This window comes from Protomyctophum parallelum (genome assembly GCF_964188405.1).
Source record: "Protomyctophum parallelum genome assembly, chromosome: 1".
Taxonomy (NCBI): domain Eukaryota; kingdom Metazoa; phylum Chordata; class Actinopteri; order Myctophiformes; family Myctophidae; genus Protomyctophum; species Protomyctophum parallelum.
The window spans coordinates 88,871,053-88,896,316 of NC_139697.1; the positions used below are offsets into that span (position 1 = coordinate 88,871,053).

The 25,264-nt window shown below is 42.5% G+C and overlaps 2 protein-coding genes across 2 annotated transcripts; one reads left to right on the plus strand and one right to left on the minus strand.

The window, feature by feature from the left end:
- The first annotated feature begins 3,505 nt into the window (after positions 1-3,505).
- Positions 3,506-8,770, plus strand: LOC310873641 (interferon regulatory factor 2-binding protein 1-like). Its single transcript, XM_083786190.1, has 2 exons — positions 3,506-5,918; positions 7,479-8,770. Exon 1 carries the CDS (start codon positions 4,059-4,061, stop codon positions 5,883-5,885), a length of 1,827 nt encoding a protein of 608 aa, XP_083642316.1. The 5' UTR covers positions 3,506-4,058; the 3' UTR covers positions 5,886-5,918; positions 7,479-8,770.
- Positions 8,771-8,844: 74 nt separating this feature from the next.
- micu2 (mitochondrial calcium uptake 2) lies at positions 8,845-23,197 on the minus strand. The gene is made up of 12 exons (XM_083786212.1): positions 22,698-23,197; positions 20,814-20,943; positions 19,766-19,797; positions 19,592-19,667; positions 18,581-18,628; positions 17,738-17,820; positions 15,408-15,464; positions 14,707-14,804; positions 13,817-13,988; positions 11,548-11,656; positions 11,120-11,277; positions 8,845-9,455 (listed from the first exon to the last, which is right to left on the minus strand). The coding sequence occupies exons 1-12, from the start codon at positions 22,923-22,925 to the stop codon at positions 9,354-9,356; spliced, it is 1,293 nt and encodes a 430-aa protein (XP_083642338.1). The 5' UTR covers positions 22,926-23,197; the 3' UTR covers positions 8,845-9,353.
- Positions 23,198-25,264: the final 2,067 nt, after the last annotated feature.

A 25,264-nucleotide genomic window follows, 5' to 3' on the forward strand; every position in this document is an offset into this window, starting at 1 on the left:
GCCTGGAGCCTACTGGCTGCGATTGGCGTTGATGACACGTTAACCAATCTTATCGGTCTAATCGGGTCTACTGAGCCTACTGAAAATGACAAGCCGCCTCATACCGCAAGCATGTCGCAGTGCGGTCCTAATATTAACGCATGTTCGCCAACCTTAATCCTGTCGTTTTGGTCTACTGCCTACTAACAACGACAAGCCTCATACCCTCCCCTAAACATAACCGCAAGCATGTCGCAGCGCGTTCCTAATATTAACGCATGTTCGCCAACCTTAATCCTGTCTGGGTTTTTGTCTTTGTCGCAGAGCATGCCCATACTCGTCAAACAATCGTACTGATCCTACGTGATCACTGCGGTCTTGTCTATTGATAACCGTCGAATCGGGTGTTCTGTACTTGGTGAGGAGGTGGGTTGCTTGAAAACAGAACCACAACTATGGTATGGAGACGGACACCTCACCATCTCGATGTAAGTAAGCCTTGCCAAGCCATGAGGCCCATAAGCCAGCATCCTGTTTATGTAGCGTGAGGCAGCTTGGAGCTTAATGTACACTTAATAAATAAAATAATCAGTCCGTCCGTTGAAAAATGTTATCTTCGGGTATGGTGCACAAACCACAACATTGCAGGCTAAAACTGACAGGCTTAACACCTTTGCCAGACAGGTCGGACTCGGTATCAACACCTCCAAAACACAAGTGTTGTGTGTCAACTCTACCCTATGTGGAAGATTTCACTTATCTGGGCAGCTTCATCAGTAAGGACAGCCGGGCATCAAAATACATCAAAGTAAGGCGCAATTCATACTCCTATTTTAGAGCCAAACAAAAATCTGTCCGGCTCTGTAGAGCCTACAATGTGTCCATTTGAGGTTCGGGGGGGCAGGTACCGTCCTAAAGTAGGCTCTTCGGTGCTACTGAAATTTTCTGACGAGCCAAAATAATTTCGCCACTACAGTGGTAAAAAGAAAAAGTGCCCTTCTGGGCACAGGTCTCCACCAGGAGGATAGGAATATTTAGGAGTAATATAAACATGTTTTTTGTTTGTTTGTTCCAATCTTTGCCAATCAGGATGGAATATGGGAAATGGTGCAGATCCGTGTTGATGGCACGCATGCACAATCCACCTGTTGGTGGCGCTATAACAGGGCAATGTGAAATGGGTGGGCTATATTCCTCAGCCTAGTAGGAAAGTGCGTGAAAGATTTCAGGTGAAATTGCACGCTGCGTTCATGATTTGAGGTTTTTTGTTCAAAACAGGCCAATCCTGCAAAATTTGAAAGCCAATGTTAAGCCAATTAGGATGGAATATGAAATATCAGACACATCCGTCTTGAGCACATGACTATGGAGATACTGTGTAACGATTTGCGGGATTTTTGGACAAAATCTGTAGGTGTACTGTGCAAAAACTTGTTTTGCACAAAGCGGCCTCCTGGTGGCGCTATAACAGGCCGTTCTGGAAATTTTGGGGCAGAGGTTCATCGTTGGCATCCAGGGAGTGTGTGTGCAAAATGTGGCATCGACCGGGTTAACGGTGGCCGAGATTAGCTTGTCACGGACGGACGGACGGACACACGGACACACGGACACACGGACGGACGGAGTGCAAAACATACTCTCTCCCCATGCCTTCGGCCTGGTGGAGACAATAAGAGTATGAATAGGCCCTAAGGCTGGGAAAGGTACCGTCTCCCATAAACCATCTCACCCATCGATTTTTATCCGCCGACCACTCGGTCTGACGGTTCTTGTATTCTTTATTTTGTTTTACTGAGAATAAGGTTAGAAATAAGTTTAGGGTTAGGCATAGTTTTACTGGGGTTTCGTTTAGGTATAAGTTTAGATTTAGGCATAGTTTTACTGAGGTTAAGGTTAGGAATAAGGTTCGGTTTAACCGTTTAAGCATAATTTATTTAGGTTACTTTAGGAATACCAGTTCCGCCGGCTGTACGCCTGGGGCGAGTTGGTAAAGGGGCGAGTAGTTTGCTATTCGTGCAGGGTGCCTTCTCCCAACTCCGTTCCATCTGGAGATCAAAACAATAATGGCCTTAAAACGAAGATGCTCCTATACAACGGCAATGTCAAGACTGTTCTGCTGTATGGTTCTGAGAGCTGGAGAGTGGTCAAAACAGACACTAGGAGAATGGAAGTGTTCCACAACAGATGCCTCAGACGTACAGTATATACCAGATCTATTGGCCGAATACAATCTCAAACGATGAACTGTATACAAACAAATAGGGAGCCAGAGCATCACCAAGGAGTCCTTGGCAAGGACATTACACACACACGCCTGAGATGGCTATAGGACATGCACTGAGGATGGAGTAGGACTGCATCACTAAGGTGGCCTTAAAGATGGACACCACCAGGCAAAAGAGAACCTGGGAGGCCCAAAACCACCTGACGCAAGAGCTGGAACGGATGAACAGCATTGAGTGCAATGGACCACAATGGAAATAAGCACCTGGGGAATTTTGTTATGATTTTAATAGCATAACCTTTGTCTCTACTACCTGTACTTTAATAAGCATGTTTAATAAAGTAATCAATAACACATGTTATATATGTAACCGGTATCACAAATGTGACACCTTATTGACAGATGTGTCCTGTAAAACAGGATAAAGATGTTAAAAGAATGGAGACAGCGAAATCATGCAGCGTTTTTTCACCATCTCCTCTGAGTTATTAATTTATTCACAATATCACAATAAACAATACAATATTTCCCTGACTAGCCTACTGCTGCACTGTCCATTTAGTTATATTTATCCAGTATTTATAATACTGCATCATATTCAGAATGTAATACTGTACTGTATTTTACTGTCTGTCTAGACATATACTGTATTGTATAGCTACCATATACATTCACGGTTGACATGTTCCTTGTTCATACATTCTTGCAAATCTCAAAGTGCTACAGGGTTTAAGAATGAGTTATAAAAACAGCATAGTCAACCAAACAGTTACTAAGGCAAAACTAGGTCAAAACAGGGCAAAAGACAAACAAAGGCCAAAGAATAATCAATAATCAATGTATAGGCCTACAGTGCACCACTGGTAACCAATTCATGGCTCAGGGGTAGTAGAGTGGCTGGTAAATTGGTAACCGCAAGGTTGCCAGTTTAAACCCGGGCTCCCCCAGAGTTGGTGTCGAAGTGTCCTTGAGCAAGACTCCCTAATTGCTCCTGATGTGCAGGTTGGTGCCTTGCATGGTTTCCGCCGCCATTGGTGTGTGAAAATGTGCGTGTGAATGGGTGAATGTGATGCACAATATAATGTAAAGCGCCTTGGATAAAGGCACTATATAAATGCAGCATGTACCATTTATCCACCAGGTGGAGCCAGTGTGGTAGCACCAGAGCCATGTATTTTACCTAGCCCTGAAACATGACTCAGACTATTACAGAACTACTCAACTACCGTCGTGTGATCCATGTCATGATGACTATTGACTCTCTTCTACCATAACTTGTAGAATGTGCCAAGTGACATTCATTACTATTCATTATGTTTAGGCATTAGGCTATATATTAACCTCTTTAACATCAAATATGTCGATTGAAACATACCATAATTGAAGTGAATGAAGCAATTGTATTGTATAATATATCACAGTAACAGTTGTGTTGTTAATTTAACGTAAATAATGGTACGAATTGTTGTATTTGTTAATTAGCACTGCATTTATAGCCGTTTAAATGAGAAAATAACACTAATTTCGTTCAGGGGAAAAACTGCATCTCCCACAATGCCCCACACACTGTGGCGTAGGTATATCCGGTGTCTTATAACATTTTACTTCCTTCCAGACAGACCGACACGAACAAAATCCAGAAAGAAGACGTCGTTAACTTTTAAATGCTGTAACCCGAAATCCCCGTTTCTCGTTCTTATAGTTCTAGTTTGATTTTTCACCCATTCAATTCGAGGCATGTGGCTGAGCGTGTCCGGATACTGAAAGAATCCTCGCAAAGACGAAGACTGTACATTATAGCTAAAGGCCTCTGAAGAAAGTTTGTGTGCGAGGAGAGAGGGGCCCTGTAAACAACATGTCCTCCGCCTCGCAGGCATCCTCTAGACGGCAATGGTGCTACCTCTGCGATCTGCCCAAGATGCCGTGGGCGATGCTCTGGGAGTTCAGCGAGGCGGTGTGCCGGGGCTGCGTGAACTACGACGGGGCGGACAGGATCGAGCTGCTCATCGAAACCGCCCGGCAACTGAAGAGCACCCACGGGGTGCTAGACGGCAGGTCGCCCGGTCCACAGCAGCAGCAGCAGCAGCAGCAGCAGCAGCAGCAAGGGAAGCCCAGCTCAGGTAGTGGGCCTATGGAGGGAGGAGGAGGGCGGCAGCACGCAGAACGTTTAGACCGGGGCAGCAGGGGGGAATACGGGGTCTCTCCTCGGCTCCCCAACGGTCTGCATAGGGCTGAGGATGTGGCCATATCCGAGGGCAGCCGGCAGAGCCCGAACACTCGCCGGGCCATGGCGGGAGCGGTGCCGGCTCTACACGGGACCATACCCCACGCCCTGTTGGCTCAGGGGTTAGTAGGGGCCCCTCATGGCCTTTTGGCCCCGCTGTCAGGCTCCAGGGCCGGGGCCCCACCTATTGCTGTCTCGACTGGCCCCATAATGAGCGACGGTGGGAGAAGACAGGTCGTGTCGTTGGGTGTAGGCGGCGCCAGCACTTCTTCGTTGGTGGGTCTGGACGCAGGGGTCTGGAGGAATAACGAGGTGATGGCCGAGCTGGCTGAGAGCGCCCGGAGCAGGGCTGAAGGTTGGCCGAACCGCCCCAAAGCAGTCCGGGATGTGCTTGTGACCCTCAGTGGCTGTGTCCCCTTTAATGTACGTTTCAGGAAAGACCATAATCTCATGGGGCGTGTTCTAGCCTTTGATGCTAGCACAAACCCTGATTTTGAGCTGAAGGTCTTTGTCGAGTACCCCATAGGCTCGGGATTGGTGTTCTCGGGAATCCCAGATCTGGTCAGGCAGATGTTCCGCGACTCGGCCAAAGATGCAGGTAAAGCAGTGAACTCTGGGCTGCGCTACATGGAATACGAGAAACGACAAGGCACCGGGGACTGGCGTGGGCTCACAGAGCTGTTGAATGACGGCGTGCGCTTTTTTAAGGAGCCCCCCATCCAAGAGGTGCTACCACAGCCGTACCCCGACACGGGTATGCAAATGGCAGCCGCCGGCCGGTCTGTGCCCCCGAAGGGCACCACGCGGCGACGCAAAGCATCGCCCGGTTCCGAGAACGGAGAGAGCGACGGGAGACCAGACCACCAATCCCGCGAACCCTGGCGCGCTTACCCTGGCATGGAGCCTCTCTCCGGGGTACCCGCCGCACAGGAGGGACCGCCCCGTTTACATAGCCAGCCCTCGCCCATCTCGGCCCTCATGGGTGTCGCCGACAGCTTGAGTTCCAGCCAGATGGCCAGAGATAGCCCCAGCATCTCCGTGGCCCACTCTTCTACGGCCGGCCGTCCCACCAGCGGGAGTCCCTCCACGGCCTCTTCCTCCGTCTCCCAGGCAGCCACCGGGCAGGGTTCTAGTGCCGTGGGGCCGAGCAGCAGCAGCAACCCTGGGGAGTCAGGGAACGGCACCCAAGGGGCCCTGCTCTGCTGCACCCTCTGCAGAGAGCGCTTGGAGGACACTCATTTTGTCCAGTGTCCCTCCGTCCCGCACCACAAGTTCTGCTTCCCCTGCACCCGGGGCTCCATTCGCAGCCAAGGTCCAGGCGGGGAAGTGTACTGCCCCAGCGGCGAGCGCTGTCCCCTGTCTGGATCCACCGTGCCTTGGGCGTTCATGCAGGGAGAGATCTCCACCATCCTGGCAGGAGATGGAGATGTGACAGTGAAGAAGGAGAACGACCCCTGACATCTCAGTCCTGTTGTGGCAAATGTTAACATGGTAAGGAAAGTTGATTTGGGTCTTTAAATTAGGGCTGCATTATCTAGGCCTATGTACCTAATAGTGTGAGTGATTGGTCTACAGCCTTTTCTTACAAAAAAACAAACCTTTGTTGCATTCAAGACAAGTGTTTCATTTCACGAAGGAAAGGCTCATAGTATTCTATGAGCCTTTCCTTCTGTATATGCTCAGTTTTAAAGGTATATTCAGTGATTTCACTTAATTCAAATATCACTTATTTTTTTGTTTTGTTGTGATAATCCTCCCTACTATAGAGTGTGCTGACCATATAAGGAGTCCCCAGTTAACCCCTGGGGGTCAAAAAACCTTAGGTTTCGTTTTTGACTCTCTATCCTGATTGGACGAAAGGCTGGGTCCCACAGCCAAAAACGAAACCTACGGTTTTTTGAGTGAAATCACTGAATATACCTTTAATATGATTGAGTTAACAACAACAAAAATGTCAAACACACACTTTTTACAACATTTAAGGATAAACAAACATGTACTAGGGAGGAAACAAAGATCTATTTTTATCAATTATAAATAAATAGTACATTTATCCTGAGGGAAATTCAGTTGCCATAGCAGCACAGCAGTAGGGCTGAATAAAATATACAGGCAAGCGTAGAGAACGAGTACTGAATAAGTAGTAACAATAGTAGAAATGGGGTAAATGATATAAAAGACAGTATAATATTTATACTTAACCTTAATATTTAGTCTGACCTGGCTCTGATTCTGTACAAAACATACTGTTGTGCTGTTTAAGCACATAAAAACCAAGGCCAAATCCTTGCTTCAAGAAGCCATTTTTGTATTTTGCCACTGCCAGTGTGCCATGCAAATGAGTTAGACAAAAATGACTGCATCATTCGTGCCTACCTTGAAATTCAACAGCAGCAGTATGTCAATTTGATGAGTCAGTCTTGATGCAATCATTTATCCCGTGGCCCACTCCTCTGCATTTTGACATCTTAACCAAAGGCCAATACCTTAATTGGCCTTTGACTTCGTTAGGGATGCTCCAATTAGCTTTTGACTTCGTTAGGGATGCTCCAATCAGTTTTTTTGGGACCGATTGTTTTTCCTCATGGTCGGCCGATACAGATCTTGTGTGTAAGGGGAAAATTTGAATATTTCAAAAAGATAAAGTCAAAACCCACGTGAAAACTGTTCCTGTGTGTGGGGAGTAAGGGGAGAATGTTTAGACCTGTCACAAAGATGCAAAATTATATTATACTATTTATCTGATTGACATTTATAGCACTTAAATGCTCCCATAGTAACACAAGTTGGAAGAATGTAATTATTATCTTTAAACAGAAGAAGGGCTGTTGACCTGTTAGCTCAGCCAGCAGGAGCATCTCTGGGGATGCTCTCAACTATGGGCTTTTCAAACCCGATTTAACCATTTAAAGGTGTCATAAATTCAACGTCTTCAACCGAAATGGGCGTGTGATCGCTCAATTGAGAAAGCACCACTTAACTGGTCTTTCATGTTGTTTTCTTAACTTGGTTATTAAAATGTTTATTTTTCTCCCTTTTCTTTCTCCACAGTGGATCAAACAACACTTTGAAAGCACTTCCCTTATTTCTTACCCAGAGGTCCACTCGGCTACATTTCATTTTGTGCCTGTAAGGTGCATTGAACTGTCAGAATGACCAGAAACCCAGATAACCAACCCATGGAAACACCCGTTTAAAAAAAAAAGAAAGAGGAACAGTGCACTTCTTCACCCCATCTTTTGGTTCTGGCCTGGCTCACATTTTAAGACCTATAGGCTGCCTCCCATAGAAATACCGCCCCTGTTCCGTTGCATCAAACGTAGGCGTTCGTTTCATGAGGCCTTGTTTTAAAAGCCGTGGATTGAAAGCACAGCTGTGTTTTGAGAATGACAATCTGTTTTTCATTGTTTCCATTAAAGAAAAGGTTGCATACTGTGCATTCAAGTGAATGACGCCTATATCGATAGTATATGGTTTAAACAGAATCACACAAATTATTCAAAACGGATAAAAAAGAAAAAAAGTGAATGTCCAAAATATGACAAAACCATTAGGTCCTTAAAGCCAAGGTTTGAAAATGTAATCACAAATGTCTCTTAGGTATGCTCTTTATTACATATATTGTATGTCAAAAATGTGAATTTACTTTCAATGGCTCTGTAATTTCTATTTTTGATACAATACAAATTTATATGTATTTGTTTATAGTAAGTGATAAGAAGACCAAAGATGGCTTCATGCTCCATGTAATTTTATTGTATTGTAGCTGTGTATGCTGTATTCACTGATAACCTTGGCATCAGTCACTAATGTCTTCATCTATCACGGAAGTTTTTTTAGTTAAATATTTACTTTGGATTCTATATATGGTAAGATAATTAGCACCACAATTGTCAATGGTTAATCCACATACTCGACTCTATAATAAATGACAGAATAGTTATCGTAGTTATGGTGCTTGTCTCATTTTGCTGAAATGGTTTCTTTAACCCATTCTGGGCGAGAACCCCTTTTGGTGTTTTAAGCATTGTTATACTTTAGCTATTGAAAAATAGCAGATCTACAAGCTCGTAGGTCTGCTATTTTTGAAAAATCGTGAAAATGTGTTGCAAATCTTTGAATATATATATATTCTTTCAGAGCCAAAGTTTTTAACTCAAATCTTTGCTTCTGGGGTGTCCCTGGAACAACATATTTTCAGATGGGGGTCGGCGGCCGGCCAATTGCATATAATCTTGGGGGTCCTTGACATGAAAATGTTTGAGAACGACCGACATAGAAACATAGGGTTTTTCAGAAAACTGTCAGGATTTAGAAGACATTTGTAGAATCGTTCCCAGGTCAAAATGGGTTAAAGGTGGTGGGGTGGTGGGGTAATTTATCCATTTGCCTCAATCAACACAGATTTTAATGTATGAACATAAAAATGACTTTCCAGCAGGCTAGTTATTCAGATTCCACATTTCATTTATCTTTTAGCCCTCCTAGACCACAGTTAACCGGTGTTGTAAACACTGCAGGAGAGTAGCAAAGCGTTTGCATACATAGTGCAACAATTATGAAAGCAATGACCGATTGTTGATATAAAATGCATGGCTGGAACAAGTCCTTAAAGTGACACCAACAAATATCACATTAAAAAATGTAAACAAAACCCACACCCAAAGATATTTGACTTCTATTGCAGCACAACATACAAATATATATATGCATATTCTCAACGTGATTGTAAACATCTGTACATAGAATGTGGTTTTATCCCTGGTTTACGTTTCACATTGCAGATGGGTGACAAATTAAAGACAGACCAAGTGTCTTAATAGTAAGGTGTTGGGTCGTTTGTCACCCGTCCCATAGTTCACATGGAAATTGTCAAATAATATGTTGAGAAGGGATGCTATGTATCATCATATCGGACGACGCCTCTCAGACGGGGCTTCTCGTGTCCCGCATAGCCTCTTGTGCGCCCTTCAGCGTTTCACGCTTCACACACTTCCAGTAGCCAGAGAAGCCATGCTGGGGTTGCACCTGCAGGTAGGACACAATTCAAATGTAAAAAAAGAAGGTAAATGGTGGATTTATATAGCGTCGCAGTCCCGCCCCCTTTCATGACGACGAGAGACCGGGAAAATAATTCCCCGTTCATTTTCCTCATAGAATGTGCAAAAAATATTTGTTTAAAGACGTTTATGCCGCGGACAAAGGCAACTCGGGTTGTGACAAATCATGACGATAAACAATGTTTTGGGCCGATCAAATAATTAGAAGAAAAAGGCAGGTTTTTGTTTTTTTCTTCTTACAAATTATTTGATTGGCACAAAACATTGTGTTTGTTGTCATGATTTGTCAAAACTCTTTGTCCGCAGTGTAAACGTCTATACATTTATACTTTTTGAAAAGTCTGAGGAAAATGAACAGGGAATTATTTTCCGGGTCTCTCGTCGTCATGAAAGGGGGCAGGACTGCAACGCTCTATAGGGCCTTTATCCAAGGCGCTTTTCATAGATTGTGCATTACATTCACACACCGATGACGGGGGAAACCATGCAAGCAATTTGGGGTTCAGTGTCTTGCTCAAGGACACTTCGACACTAACTCTGGGGGAGCACGCAGGGTTCAAACCGACAACCTTGCGGTTACCATCCGGCCACTCTACCCCTGAGTCACTGCCACAGTATTACATACTGACATGGCTGCTGCAATCAAGTCTAGAAAAGAAAAGAATCACACCTGCGTGAAGTGAGGGGCGCTCTTATCATCGTACATCATCTCATACTGGCCAATCAGAATGCCTGTTGCCACATATTTACGTCATATTTGGCGGACATTTGACCTAAATTCTCCTGTCATTGTCGATGGCAAATATGAGACGTGTGGGGACAAGATGACGTACATTTTCCCTTCATTGTCAATGGCATTTAATGTTTGGGTTGCGGACATTTTGTGGGGACAAAAAAAGCTGTACTGTATATAGGAGGTGCTAGCGCCCCTCAAAAATACCCTAGGTGGATTGTAGCAGGTTGTTTCTGCAAGCCCAGTTTATTGACGGTACTACTACGGGTATTAAATAATCACTAGACATCATGACATTTTTTAATATGTCCAGGATCGCAATATGGGCTGACACATTAGCCTGCAATATTCCCTTTTCTACAACTGCTGCGAAAGAGAAGACTATTATAACAATTGCTTTTCACCCTCGCCTGCACAGCATTTAGATACGGACTACACCTACAGTTCTAACACTAATACAATATTGTATTACTGTTATGTTCTAATATTATATGGACACTGTGTTATATGGGGTTTGCAGATAATGGTTAAGATGCCTTTAAGAGACTGGTTATTATGGGATGCGCGCAAAATAACAAGGAAGTCTGTTCTGTACCGAGACAAGAGACTAAGTAAAGCAGTGTTGGTTCTACGTTCAATCGTGTGTGCGTGTCACTCTTTAACCCCTTTTGGTGTTAGCATTCTGCTATGCTTTAGCTATTGAAAAATAGCAGATCTACAAGCTCATAGCGCGCCACCGAGTGGCGCGCTACGAGCTTGTAGGTCTGCTATTTTTCAAAAATCAAAGAACGACTGACATAGAAACATGGCTTTTTCAGAAAACTGTCTGGATGTAGAAGACCTTTTTCAGAATCTGATCTCAGGTCAGAATGGGTTAACACACAACAATTACAGTTTACCTTGAGGCCCCGTAGTACCCTGTCTTCCATTACGTCAATGAACTCCTTGTGACTCAAGCAGTTGTCTCCATCCATATCGAAGATCTTAAATACAGTGTCCAACACGTTGTCCGACAGGTCATGCCCCGTTGCAATCTTCACAGCTCGCTTAAACCGGACTGCATGACACGGAAGGAAATAGATGCATGTGATGAGGCAAATACCTATACATTTTTCATACATTTTACATCAAGATGCAAAACGGTGGGAGAAATGCTGTACATTGGTTTTGGCATTTGGTGTTGTGCACTAGCAAGTAGCAATAGCCGATCTATAAGCTAAAGTTTAGATCAATCCATCAATGCTTTATTTCAGACCCAGGGAGATCCATAGTTACAATAGAAAACATACAAAACAGATGGATTATTCTTTTATAAATCAAGCCTTACCCATTCCAATGGGACGATTGGCCTGACTCATCATTGTGATTGAGAAGGCAAAATCCTCCAGATTGTTGGTGAAGAGGCAGAATGATTTGAACTCGTCGAATGTGATGCTCTAGAAGAGAAAATGTGTGATGTCACTATCGGGTAATGTGTGGTGCTATATTTTCATTATATTTCTGCTCTTGATAATATGTCTGTTGTACCGATTCCAGGTAATAATAAAGTCACATACGAGCATGAACCTGTACCTAGATACCAAGCTGCATTGACCCATTTAGACCTACCATCGATTCTACAAATATCTTCTAAATCCTAACGGTTTTCTGAAAAACCCATGTTTCTATGTCAGTTGTAGCGGTCCCCGCCGAAAGAAGGTCAAGACTTGTACTGATGGTAGTGAATTAATTAAGTCCATAAACCACCGTAAGAACTGACAAGAAATGTAAGAACACAAAACAAAATATTCTGTTAGTATTACACATAAAAATTGCCGTAGCTCACATTAGCTTCAAATGTAACTATAGCATATTCAAAACAGTACAATTCCCTTTAAAATGGTTTTGAGCATCATTCAGAAATTAGAAATACTGTAAACACAATTAATAGACTTTAACCTCACCAAGCACTTACTATAAATAACTAGTTTTTCCTTTTTAGCAGCTGTTTTTAACTCCAAAAGTAATGAAATGCCTCCTTTTAACCCTTTTTAAGTATAATATGACATGAAATAAAGACCCCTTTTATCCAAAATGTATGAAATGCAGTGATAGCAATCCTTCCTTTGCATGTACAATTATAACCTTTCATTTACAACACACTTTTACAGAAAGAGTAGCAAACTAAACTCTGGTTTATACTTTATAGTGCATTATCCTTTTCTGCAGAAATACGTTTTTTCATTCCATATACCATAACTGAACAGGATGTAAACAAATCAACGATGCATTTTTAGCAACAGTCCTTTAGCTCAAAAAACGTGTTGTATTGTATGTTGCAAACACAGTCATGTGTACCAACCTTATGCCTTTTCGGGGGGTGCTAAAACTATCATTGAAAGTCTCAATGGCAAACAGTAAAAGATGCGCGGTTAGCTTTGTAGCAGCAGCAAAACACGCGTCTCCTCAAGGGGCCAGCTAGGCACTCCAATGTTGAAGCGCTGGGCCCTAGTGGTAAGAGGAAGGACTGCAGGCGGACCCGTGGATTCTTGACGAGGAAACCCCGTGCAACCGAGCGCTCAATGTTAAAGCCCAGCTGCACTTCCGCATTTGGGCACCAAAATTTGGTGCCCAAATGCTGTATCAGCGAAAAAATTCGGAAATAGACTGTACTTCCGGCAGCCTTCCGGGTGCTTCAAAACGCCACTGAGCAACTTCCACTGACATGAATAGCGGAGGGGGCGGAGCTTCGTGCCAATTCAGTCTCTATCCTTTTAATACTCTATGCTCTGTTGTCTGGTTATGTAGGGTGCGTTCGGAAATGCGCACCGGGAATGTGGTCAGTTTGTTGAGTGTGGTGGGCGGCGACGTCACAGAGTGCGTTCAGTGTGCCTTATTTAGGAACGACCACAGCTGTGACGCATTCACACGAATCACACCGGCCAACCCCAGCTTCAGGGTAGGGTCGCTCAGTGCGGGCACTCGGCGCAGCGCACTGGATTTTCGAACGACAACGCACCGAGTGCACTGAATAAACGAACGACACGTACAGCACACCAGTGCATTCAGGGCGCATTTCCGAACGCACCCGTAATATACTTCCTCTTTCCGGTGCGCAGGTAGCTATGTCCCACAAAACTCCCTTCAAAATAAAAGTATTTGGCTCAAATCACAAACTCAAAAGAAAACTACTTCAAACAGGTATGTTTCACAATAAGATCATAATATCAATGTCTGTTCACCCAGAATATAAAAAAGTTCAGAAAAAATCGTGTTTGGGTTCTTTACATCAGTGGTTCTCAACTTCTTTCATGTCAAGGACCCCCAGAATTATATATATTTGGCCGCGGAGCCCCATCTGAAAGTATGTTGTTCCAGGTACCCCCCAGAATCAAAGATTCAAGTTAAAAACGTTCTGAAAGAATATATATTCAAGGATTTGCGACACATTTTCACGATTAAAAAAAGAAAAACAGATCTACAAGCTGTAAAAATGTATCTAAAACGAGATGAAAACTGAAGACTACGACTAAAACTAAAATCTAAATTTGCTGCCAAAAACAACACTGAAACTGGAAACCACTGCCGTACAGTAATCGTTTGTCCTCGTACCGTACCTGACCAGCAGGGATCTTCTTCCTCATGTTCTCCCAGTAGGCCTCGTTGTCCTCCTCGTTGGTGTAGTACAGTAGCCACTCAGCGAAGTCCTCCCTTCGCATGGTGTCCATGCCCTTGGAGAAGCGGAGGAACTCCATCTCATGGACCTCAGACTGCAGGTCCTCCATGAACCTGAAGGAGAAGGCAAATCAGAGACGTGCAAACACATAAGACATCAAAAAGGGGCTTCAGCCCCTGCCCTTTTACCCGTCTGTGTAAAACAACTGCCCTCTCCAGACCACGAATGCAGCGTTTATTATGGTGGAATAAACCACCCTCACCTCACCCTCACCTTTCCATGCCATGCCGGAAGGCAGCCTCAGGAGAATTGCTTTTTTCCCCCGAAGTCTCCTGATCTTGAACGCAGTATTTTGCGTTGAACAAATTTGTTTAGAAATCCATGTCGTACACACCGCATCTCTATAGCTAAAGAGTGCTGGGTTGCGGACCCGGAAATAGCTGATCTACAAGCTCTCAACGCGTCGCAGCGTGACGCGTTGTGAGCTTGTAGATCTGCTATTTTCACAATTTCTTTGTCCAAAAAGTGCCCTCTTACTCTCTGCACTTCCCTGAGTGAAATGGTGATATACATGCTATACGCCAGCGGGTGATGCTACCATATAGCAGTGATTCTTCTCAACCTTTTGAATTCCAAGGACCCCCAGTTTGATATACGTCGTGTACGTCAGGCCACGGATCCCCATTTCATATATTATTTATTATCTCTGGAGGACACAGTAAAATCCGGTACACACACACACACACACACACACATACAGTACACACAGGTTTCTTCAATTTACCGCTAGACAATAAGTTCAGCAAGTAACAGAAGACTGCTCCTTTTTACCTGCGGAATTCCTTATACTGCAACTTTTGTTCCCCATTCCTTCCAAAAAAGAAGGCTTGTAGTGTAGTGTTCACGCCGTCCCCCTCATCAGCAGGTTTCTGCAGAGATTGAACATTGCAATGTTTCTTGTACCAGTTATTCTAAAGTCATAATCTTTCACCACGTTAAATGGCTACAGTGCCTAGAGGCTTTAAGTTTACACTATCCTACCACTGACATTTAAAAAAAGGATCACAAATGAACCCATTCAAAACCGGGAAAGCATCTGTGTCATTTTATATGTTTACGTTGACTATTCAAAAATAGCAGATATGCAAAGTTTGTGTATCTGCTGTTTTTGATCATTTTTGAAAAATCCTGTGCAAGAACTACTGATTTCGAAGGCATTTGTAAAATCGGCCTCAGAAACCGATCTTTTACACTATTTAAGTGGTATAAATGTCAAATCAGATATATAGTATAATATAATTTTTCATCTTTGTGACAGGCCTAAACATTCTCCCCTTCCTCCCCACACACAGAAACAGTTTTGACGTGGGCTTAGACATATTTTGGAAATATTCAAATTTGCCCCTTACGCACAAGATCGGTCCCAGAACCTGATCGGAGCATCCCTAGTTAATTAGATTCACATATGCTTTATTAAGATAAAGCATAATATGGATAAGACATGCAGATAAAATGTCACCATGTTTACTTACATCTGTGGGGTTGTCCTTAGGAACTTTGTCCTTTCTTTTTCCAATGATTTTCTTGAGCTTCAGTTTAAAAAAAAAAGAAAATAAAGTAAACAACTTCTATTCAACAATGGGACTCATGTACTTAAAAGGACAACTTTAGTTTCTTTCAACCAAGGTTCATGTTTTAGGTTGTTATTAGAGAAAGTAAAAGATGAGTGTTAATTTGTTTTCATTTGCTGCGTTCTTTCGTTTTAGGGATTTTAGCTATTTTTACAGGGGGATGGGGGCATTTGAACATGGGGCTAAATATGTATTTTTTTTACTACATTTTATAGCGATTTTCTTTTAAATATATTTACTATAGTCCTACTAGACCCCAGGAAATTACATCTGGCCACACAGGATCTACTGAATATGAAGGGGGAGATAAACTGACATGTTGACAACACAGTATGGCATCCCCATATAGTACCTCCCCCTTCACATTCAGTAGATCCTGTGATCTTTTGTGGCCATATGCAATTTCCTGGGGACTAGTAGGACTATAGTAAATAATACATAAATAAATCGCCCAAGCCCCCCTGTAAACAATAGCTAAAATCGCTAAAACGAAAGAACAAATGAAAAAAAAAAATTTAACACTCATCTTTTACTTTCTCTAATAACAACCTAAAACATGAACCTTGGTTGAAAAAAACTAAAGTTGTCAGTTATGTCAGTTATGATTTTCCTAAAATAATATTACAGCTCACTTTATTAACAAATGCTTACCTTGCACACCACTTACTGAACTATTACAGTCAATGTTAACAGAAAAGGAGAATGATGAACTAATATGGTATATTGATTTTAACAACAAAAAACCCCACTAAAACTAGAATACATGGTAATGCATGCAGCGGCAACCTTTATTCACCAGATGCATTTAACCACATGAACCCAGGTGTTTCTATTTATCATTTTTTTGTTTTGTTTTTCTTCTTCAAAAATAGCATATGTACAAGCTCACAACGTGTCACATCACAACACACGGTGTGAGCTTGTAGATAAGCTATCTCCGCTCAGCTATCTGAACGCATATAGGGCTCAGCGTGGTTAAGCTTGCGAATAAAGCCAAATCACAACAATGGGACAAGTGGTCCATAAAGAGCTGACATGCAATCTATCTAAAAAATATCTATCTATCTAAAAAAAATCACACACGTGTGAACTGAGTGGTGCAATTCCCCCCCCCCCTCTCTCTCTCTCTCTCCCTCTCTCTCCCTCTCTCTCATTAGAGTCACTACCCCTCTCACTGTTTCTGGCGCCCCCTACTGCTATTATTAAGTCACATACTCGTGCTTACACAGACACACAAACAGGTACGAGGACATTGCAAGCTGGTTGTAGGAGTGGTTGCACCACTCAAAAACAACACGCAGACATAAATCGTCACCCCCAGGTGGTCAGTCCTGGTGAAATGTATGCACAAGATACTGTATGTACAGTACATACACAGTATTGGCCTTGGGTGAGTTGTTACTTAACCCATTCTGGGCGGGAACCCCTTTTGGTGTTCGTGGCATTATGTTATACTTTAGCTATAGCAGACATCGCGCTACGAGCTTGTAGGTCTGCTATTTTTGAAAAGCCTTGAAAATGTGGTGCAAATCTTTGAATATATATTCTTTCAGAGTGAACGTTTTAAGTCAAATCTTTGCTTCTGGGGGAGGTTCCTGGAACATCATTTTCAGATGGGGGTCGGCGGCCAATTACATATATGTTTGAGGGTACTTGACATGAAAATGTTTGAGAACGACTGACATAGAAACATAGGTTTTTCAGAAAACTGTCAGGATTTTGAAGGCATTTGTAGAATCGTTCTCAGGTCTAAATGGGTTAAAATAAAAAAACAATCACAACATCCAATATAGACAGTGCATAATATGCATTGCCAATCTAATTGAGGCAGGGAGGATGCAAAGACATGGCAAATAATAAAACAGATATGGGCATTGGGCAACTAGCAGCACTGTACACGTTTCCCTCACCTTCCAGGTGGCGTCGGCACCATCTGTCCATACTTTATTTTGGTAGCATCAGTACTTGAGGCAGCATTAAAGGTAGTAATATTTTTACAATTTAAACGTGCATACATAATACTCAAAGAAAATATATTGTATTAACTATAATATTTAGCAATAAACTATATATATATATAATATATTCCGTTGTTCTCATGTCAGTTCAAAGGTTAGGTACTGAAATGTATAAATTCAACTCAGTCAATACAATTGTATTATCGCAGTAATCTCACCGTACAATTATGCCAAGATTTAAGTCACATTTTAGCCCTGAATAAAAATGCTTACCGTCAGAAACTCCTTTCTGTCCACCTGCTCATTGCCGTCAATATCAAGCATTTTGAAAGCTATTTGAAATCCAGTGCCTGGTTCTGAAAGGGCATTGCATTATCTGTTATTACGGTTTCTGCTGTAGAGAGTTCCACAACAGTTAGTCCAATAATAATGTAATTTGACCTCAAACTAATTGCAAAAGAAAAGAAAACTCAGCTGATTTTGTAGCCCAAGGAGTGTTTTTATGCAAAACTAATGCTTGGAATTGATTGATTCAGCATCATGAAACAGTTTGACATGTCACATGCTACTTAAAGCAAAAGGAAATGTAGAAAATATGCACCTTATATAGGATGTCTATGGTGGCCATACTGTACAGGCCATTTTCAACACTTTCCCCTCAGACAATTCCAGGCAACCTTTTTTCTGTTATTCAGGATATATTGAAGATACAAAATCGCAAATTGCAAAGTTTTTTTTGCAATTAGTTTGAGGTTGATCCTGTACTAAGTTCACAACATGCTGGTTCAGAGAGTAGCAGTCCCACGGCAGAAAGCAAAGCCATGTTGAAAAGAATGGAAATTACAACAAACAAAAAAAGCAACGTCTTGTATATTTTTTACCAAAAGAAAGAGATGCTACTGCACCTTTGAGTCACACGGTGCTTTTTACCTATATGCTTCATTAACAGACAGTCACAAAACACCCTAAATAAAGTTGAAATGCCACAACACTGCTAGAATAGACCCCTGCGGGGACTCCAGTCGATGAAGTATATAGGATTTAAGTGGTTAAATGTAGCCTCCAAGGCAAACTGTATCGTAGATTCGTCGCACAATGCAATGTTTAAAAACTTACTGGTCAGAATAGTCAACAGGAACAGGTACTCCGTATAGGATATCAAACCTGCAAGAGACAATATATTATAATATGGTACATCTTAATATTAGGGCTGCCAGGCTGCACAACCTAGTGTGTTTCAGTTACATTGCAATGTACACACGGCAAAGGATTGCGATGGGGTTAAGGGCCGATTCATACTCCTATTTTACCTCTGTTTCGGCGCTGTAGAGCTGTAGAGCTCGTCAGAAATTTGCAGTAGCACCGAAGAGCCGACTTTAGGACGGTACCCACACCCCCCCCGAACCTCAAATGACGTCACATTGTAGGCTCTACAGAGCCGAACCGACTTTTATTCGGCTCTAAAATAGGAGTATGAATCGCGCCTAAGGCAATTATTGGACTCAAACAAAAAATAAAAAATAGCCAAGTTTTTTCATGACTAATCTGGAAAAACTAGCCACATTTTTTTCATGACGATGATGACATGATGATCAGTAGAACGATTTCATGATTTCTTGATAACCGTCTCGTATGCACATTGTGCGTTCATCGAGGTCATGTTGAGTCAACCACTAGAGTGCTGAACAACAAACAACAGCCTAGATTTCTAGAGTAGTAAGTAGCCTTGCCGAGCCATGAGGCCCATAGGGCAGGAGCCTATCTCCTGTTTCTGTTGCGTGAGGCAGCTTGATGTACAAGTACACCCCCTGGACATGACGCTAGTATGTCGCAGGGCGGACACTAACCACAAGGCCACTGAGCTGATTTCTAGAGTAATCCAACATAATTTCCAAATGGAGAAAATTGCTATTGAAGTTTAGATAACAGCATAACATACATTACCTGTAAGGCTGTAACGTGTATGTTTGGTGCATGCATGTACAATATACATAAAAAACTAAATGTTCAACTATCTTAAATAAATATATTACTTGACTGCAGTTTACATACATATACTTATATATTTTTTTCTTTTCCTTTTGTTTTCAATTGGTATTTTTATGCTGTTTTAGGGATTGCTCTTACCAATGTCTCCAATGTTTCTGAACAGATCCTCGCCAGCTTTTGCTCGTGAGGCAACATTCAACATTTCATCAACATCCTGCACATATACCCACAAGAAACAAGACACGTTTAATGTGAAGACTACTGCTCTTGTTCAAATTCAACGTTTCACACTCTGGCAATGTAAATACGCACCTCTTTAGTTAAAACTTTCGTCAGCAGCTTTCCTGCTGAGGGAATAGCACAAAACATACAATTACACACGAGATTATCACCTGATCTGGTCTAGAAAAAAGATAATGAATCTGTCTAATTAATGTTTTCTTTTTGTGTTCCCTCTATTATTTGGGAACAACCCCTTGCGCTTCCTGCTGACATTTTGGAAAATGCATTGTTTATTCCACAATGCCAGTAATTTAACAACTTAAACCCTATTATCCTTTATTGACCCAAATCCCCCAGAGGTCTATACTAGGCCAACTCATTTCCACAACGTGTTGCAACGTGGTACGTAGTGTAGTGAGCTTGTACAGTAGACCTGCTATTTTTTGCCAATGTTTGCCCCAGAATAGGGATGCTACGGTTCATGTTATTAACATTAACATCTTATTAACGGTGGCTCAGGGGTAGAGTGGCTGGATGGTGACCGCAAGGTTGCCATTTCGAACCCTGTGGGCTCCCCCAGAGTTGTTGTCGAAGTGTCCTTGAGCAAGACACTGAACCCCCAATTGCTCCTGATGTGCTGGTGGTTGGTGCCTTGCAAGGTTTCCGCCGCCATCTGTGTATGAATGTGTGTGTGAATGGGTGAATGTGATGCACAATCTATGTAAAGCGCCTTGGATAAAGGCTCTATATAAATGCACCATTTACCCATTTATTAAAACTGCATCAGCCACATTCCTGAAAGAGAGTAGTTATGCTTGTCTTGGCTGTACTTTAGCTAGACGATGAGGTGTTATCACAGATTGAAGCAAATGTGGTATGGTGGGGAAGATGGTCTTACAGCTGCAGCCCACATCTGATCTGTTAGTAACAGCATAGTTGACAGGTTACCTCAGTCTCAAGGAAAAGAGCTGGATATAGTTTGTATGAATGAGACAGAGAGAATAGGGAGGGTGTGACTGGTCTAATGGTTAATTTGAAAATCTGCCGTTTTCAGCAACAAAGCGGTTGGTTGTTCGAAGAAGTATAAACAGACTAAGAAGAAACAAGATCTGTTTGTTTGAACGGTGTCGTTTCTTACGGTCGACATCCTCCAGCATCACTGAGAAGAGGAAGTCCCGTGGCGTCATGTATGGCTCCTGTTCATATGTCATCGATGCAAACTGGTTGAAACGAATCCTTCTAGCAGACGCCCGGGGAACTGCAGCATCCTGAGAAAACACAGCCAGGCACCAACACTTTAAAAGCACGGAACTTGGTAAGTCTCTGCACCGAAAAGGACTGGGCGGGCATGGAACACGACATTTTCTAATATTATTTGGGGAAGTGGCCAAGACCGTCAGAGATACGCAAAATGTCAGGATTAATAAAATGTGGCTTTTTTTCTAAAGGCACTTTGACGTAGATTGTGCATTACATGATTCACCCTATGGTGGAGGAAACCATGCAAGGCACCAACCTGCACAGCAATTAGGAGTTCATAACTTCAGAGTCTTGCTCCAGGACACTTCAACACTAAGGGCCGATTCATACTCCTATTTTACCGCTGTTTCGGCGCTGTAGTGCCGAAATGATTTCGGCTCGTCAGAAATTTTCAGTAGCACCGAAGAGCCGACTTTAGGACGGTACCCGCCCCCCGAACCTCAAATGACGTCAAATTGTAGGCTCTACAGAGCCGAACCGACTTTTATTCGGCTCTAAAATAGGAGTATGAATCGGCCCTAACTCTGGGGGAGGCCGGGATCGAACTGAGTCACAGTTCCCATCCAGCTGTTCTCCCGGCCCCACTGCTGCCCATATACATCTCTGATAGTCTTGGCCGACTTATGTTTTATGTGCCTGTCATTCATTCATGTTTTATTTATTCTCGAAATTACACTGAGTAATTAAAATCATTTTCAGTGTCGTTGAGTAATACAATATCATGTAGTAAAACGTCACAATACATCAGGAAAAGAAAAAGAAAAAACAAAAACATGTGAATTACATAGGTTTACAAATAAAAAGCTAAGAAACTTTTGACCTAATTTCTGTTCATCGTCAATGGCAAATCTTGAGACGTGTGCGGACAAAAGCTGTATATAGGAGAGGCTAGCGACCCCTTAAAAATAAAATCCAGTCTTCTCCCCAAGTCCATAATTCTGATAGTTTGCATGGCCTTAACATTTATTGTACAACTGAGTCAACCGATAAACTGACTGTTTATAGTTTATCTAAAAAAATATGACAAATTTGACATGCATTAGGCTACGGACCCCCGGCCCATTTAATGGCATTTCTATCTCTTGGACCCCAATTTAAATAGTATAATAAACAACAAAAAAAGGGGGGAAAAAGAAACTCTGGAACCAAATGGACCCTGGTTCCATTTGTACACTCTCTGAGTCACAGACACATATGGGTCCATTTGGTTCCATTTGTACACTCTGAATTACAGAGACATAAGGGTCCCGAGTGGAATAGTAAGAGAGTGGCGACACGCTTTGATCTCGCCGCAAAGCGGATGCCTATGGTCTATAGTTCCAAACATTGGAACTATCTCCCATTGAGATATAATGAGCACTTCCGCATTCCATTGTTACAATGGGAGTCAACGCTAGTGTCGCCACTCTCTTACCATTCCACTCGGCTCGGAATGTCGGAAACGTTCCCCCTGGAACTCCCTCAAGGACCCCTGGGGGTCCCCGGACCCCACTTTGGGAACCGTGGGGAAGGCATGTAAACAGTAAGTTCACGCCCTCTTTCTCTGAATGTGATAAAGTTGGCGTTGTTGCGCATTTTATCCAACGCTAGTAAAAACACATCAATAATATACGTATTCTGTACAACAACAAAACATCTATAACACACATCACCACGAGAACAACATAATGTCACATTTATGGACCACACAGTCACTTCACAGTTGACTTGTTTAGTATTTCTACTGCTAACAGAACTAGCAGCTGAGCTAACATCAACTTACCTTGTGTTCCTCCTCCGCTGCGTGGACGGCGAAGGGCAGCGTTGCATTCTGATGATAGACATACATCAGCCCGGTGGTCCCGACCAGGGAGCCCAGTAACACAGCACGGGGACCACCCAGCAGCATGGCGGCACGGCGCGGCGGACCCCCCACCACCAGTCCCACCAGAGCCCGAGGCCTCCTCACAAAGTTCCGCAGGACAGCAGCAACTCTTCCCCAGCTGGCCATCTTTGTTTTTGTTGTTTAAGCCAAGGTAAGGAAGAAAAGTCGTTTTAACACAAAACTATGCCAACCTGCACAACAGCAGCGAAACACAGCTCCCCTCTTGGACCTGTGTGATGTGTGTGTGTGTGTGTGTGGCTGCTGTCAGTGGCCTGGCCTGGCCCACTTTGGTTCAGAATGGAACGGTCTGGTCTGGCGTCAAGTTCAAGCACAGTTGTCGAGTCGAGAGGAGGTGCATAGTTACAGTAGAGAGGAGGTGGTTACAGTAACACACAAGTAAGGTTGTAAAAATGTGGTCGTCGGTCGTATAGGAACTAGGAAGGAAGCTCCACGCTGCTCTAGTCTGTTTGAACCTTTAAGGCAATCTCTGGCTCCATCTAGTTGATGTAAAACGAACAACTGTCGACTGACTGTCCTTCCCTGGTCTAGTTTATAGTTCTAATAGTTGTCAAAGCTTTTAATTTCGAGGACCCCGTATTAACTCTGATAGTGTACAACATGGAACCAAAATGGACATGTAATGTCCATTTAATGTCCAAAATGGAACCAAGAATGTCCATTTTGCTGAGTTACAGACCTGTAAGTAAGGGTCCATTTGGAACCCTTTCAAGGAAACCCATGCTAGCCTGGAGTGTGGACCCCCACCATGAGAGAGGGTTCCCAGATTAGCAGGTCCAATGCCACGAGGGGTCAAAGGGGGTTCTTAACCCCTCAACCCGACCTCATTGAGGTAGCTGGCAGCTAGCCTGGAGTGGGCCCCCCACCTTGAGAGCCACAGCAGTGGCTGGCTAATCAAGGTGGGGAACTAAGAACAGATCTACAAGTTAGCTTGTCTTTTGTTTTTGTTTTTTTATGAAATCTATTTGTTTTGTCTCTAGATCATTTGTCAATGGGGTCATTCAACATTCAAAGCTTTAATATACCGTTAATGTCCGTTTGCTATGAAAGAAAGAAGTTCCATAATTTACATAATGATACACACTATTTAATTTATATTTTAATGTCTGCTCGTTCATTGTCATGGTACAGAGACAAAAAAGTGGACTTTTGTTTTCGTTGCAAATGTCAACGCAGTGAGTCAACTTTACATTATTTTACTGGTAAAACTATTAAAGCCAGTACTAGAACACTGTGTTTGGCCATATAAAGGAAAGGAGCAGTGTTGTTTTTGGCAGCAAGTTTAGTTTTCATTTAGTTTTAGTCACATTTTAGTCACCTGGAATGTTTTAGTCTTAGTCTAGTTTTAGCCGACTAAATATAATATTTTATTTGACTAAATCTACAGTTGATTTAGTTGAACAAAATGTATTTTGGCGGGCCTTGATGCCATCGTAATGACTGTTTTTACACTTGCTGAAAATAACCGATCTACAAGCTCACAACGCGTCGCAGCGTGACGCGGTGTGAGCTTGTAGATCGGCTATTTTCAGCATGCAACTAATTGTAAAATGACTGAATGAAATACTGGATCTCTTGTCCACTAGTCCCTTCCTAACATTTTAGTCTAGTTTTTATTTGTTGACGAAATTGTCAGTATATTTAGTCTTGGTTTTAGTCATCATAGCTTACCGGTAGTTTTTATTTAGTTTCCATTTCGAACATTTTTCGTCTTAGTTTTAGTCAACAAAATCAACACTGGAAAGGAGGGGTAAAAACAAAGACAATGGCAAAATGAAGGGATGAGGAGAGTTTATGAGACAATACCATATTTTATATATCCACAGACAGATATTGGCAGATGTTAATCAGTCATTTCAATAAACAAATCAGAATTAAAATGGACATTATTAAAACATACATTGAGTTGTGCAGACTTTGTGCAATACGGGATACATGATCTTTTTTGTTTTTTTTTAATAGAGTTGACCCTGCATCACCTCTATTGTTTAACACTGTATGGGGCGGTACATTAGTGCAAAACAAAAGGTGCATGATTTTTTTTCTTCTTTCCACACCATCAGTTATTCACATTTCTGCTCACATTTTTATTGAAAATTGCACGTAGCTCCGGTGAGTTTCAGCATTTCATGAATAAGAAAGCCATACATACAGCATAAAAATGTTTGTATTTTGTACCAATTACTGTATGTACAGAAGCAAATGCCTCAAGCTTTACTGATCGGAAGCATTTACATAACATAAACACAGTTTGGAAAAGACCAGCCCTTCGTTTTGATAACCACCAATGATTCGGTACTGCATTTTCTAGAGCTACAGTATAAAGGCTAGTTAACTTTACATTTTGGGATACTCCTATGTCTAATTTATACTCTTGTCCATCGATCGATCGTCTGTTTTCAATGTGACACCGTCGTCGTGCGGCAAACTATAAATCAGGCTTTAAA

Coding starts and splice junctions, on each gene's coding strand:
- LOC310873641 (XM_083786190.1), top strand. CDS start 4,059: ATGTCCTCCGCCTCGCAGGCATCCTCTAGACGGCAATGGTGCTACCTC.
- micu2 (XM_083786212.1), bottom strand. CDS start 22,925: ATGGCCAGCTGGGGAAGAGTTGCTGCTGTCCTGCGGAACTTTGTGAGG. Junction 15,465..17,737: donor ACAGAAAGGAGTTTCTGACG/GTAAGCATTTTT, acceptor TTTAAACTGAAG/CTCAAGAAAATCATTGGAAA. Junction 11,278..11,547: donor CAATCGTCCCATTGGAATGG/GTAAGGCTTGAT, acceptor CGTGTCATGCAG/TCCGGTTTAAGCGAGCTGTG.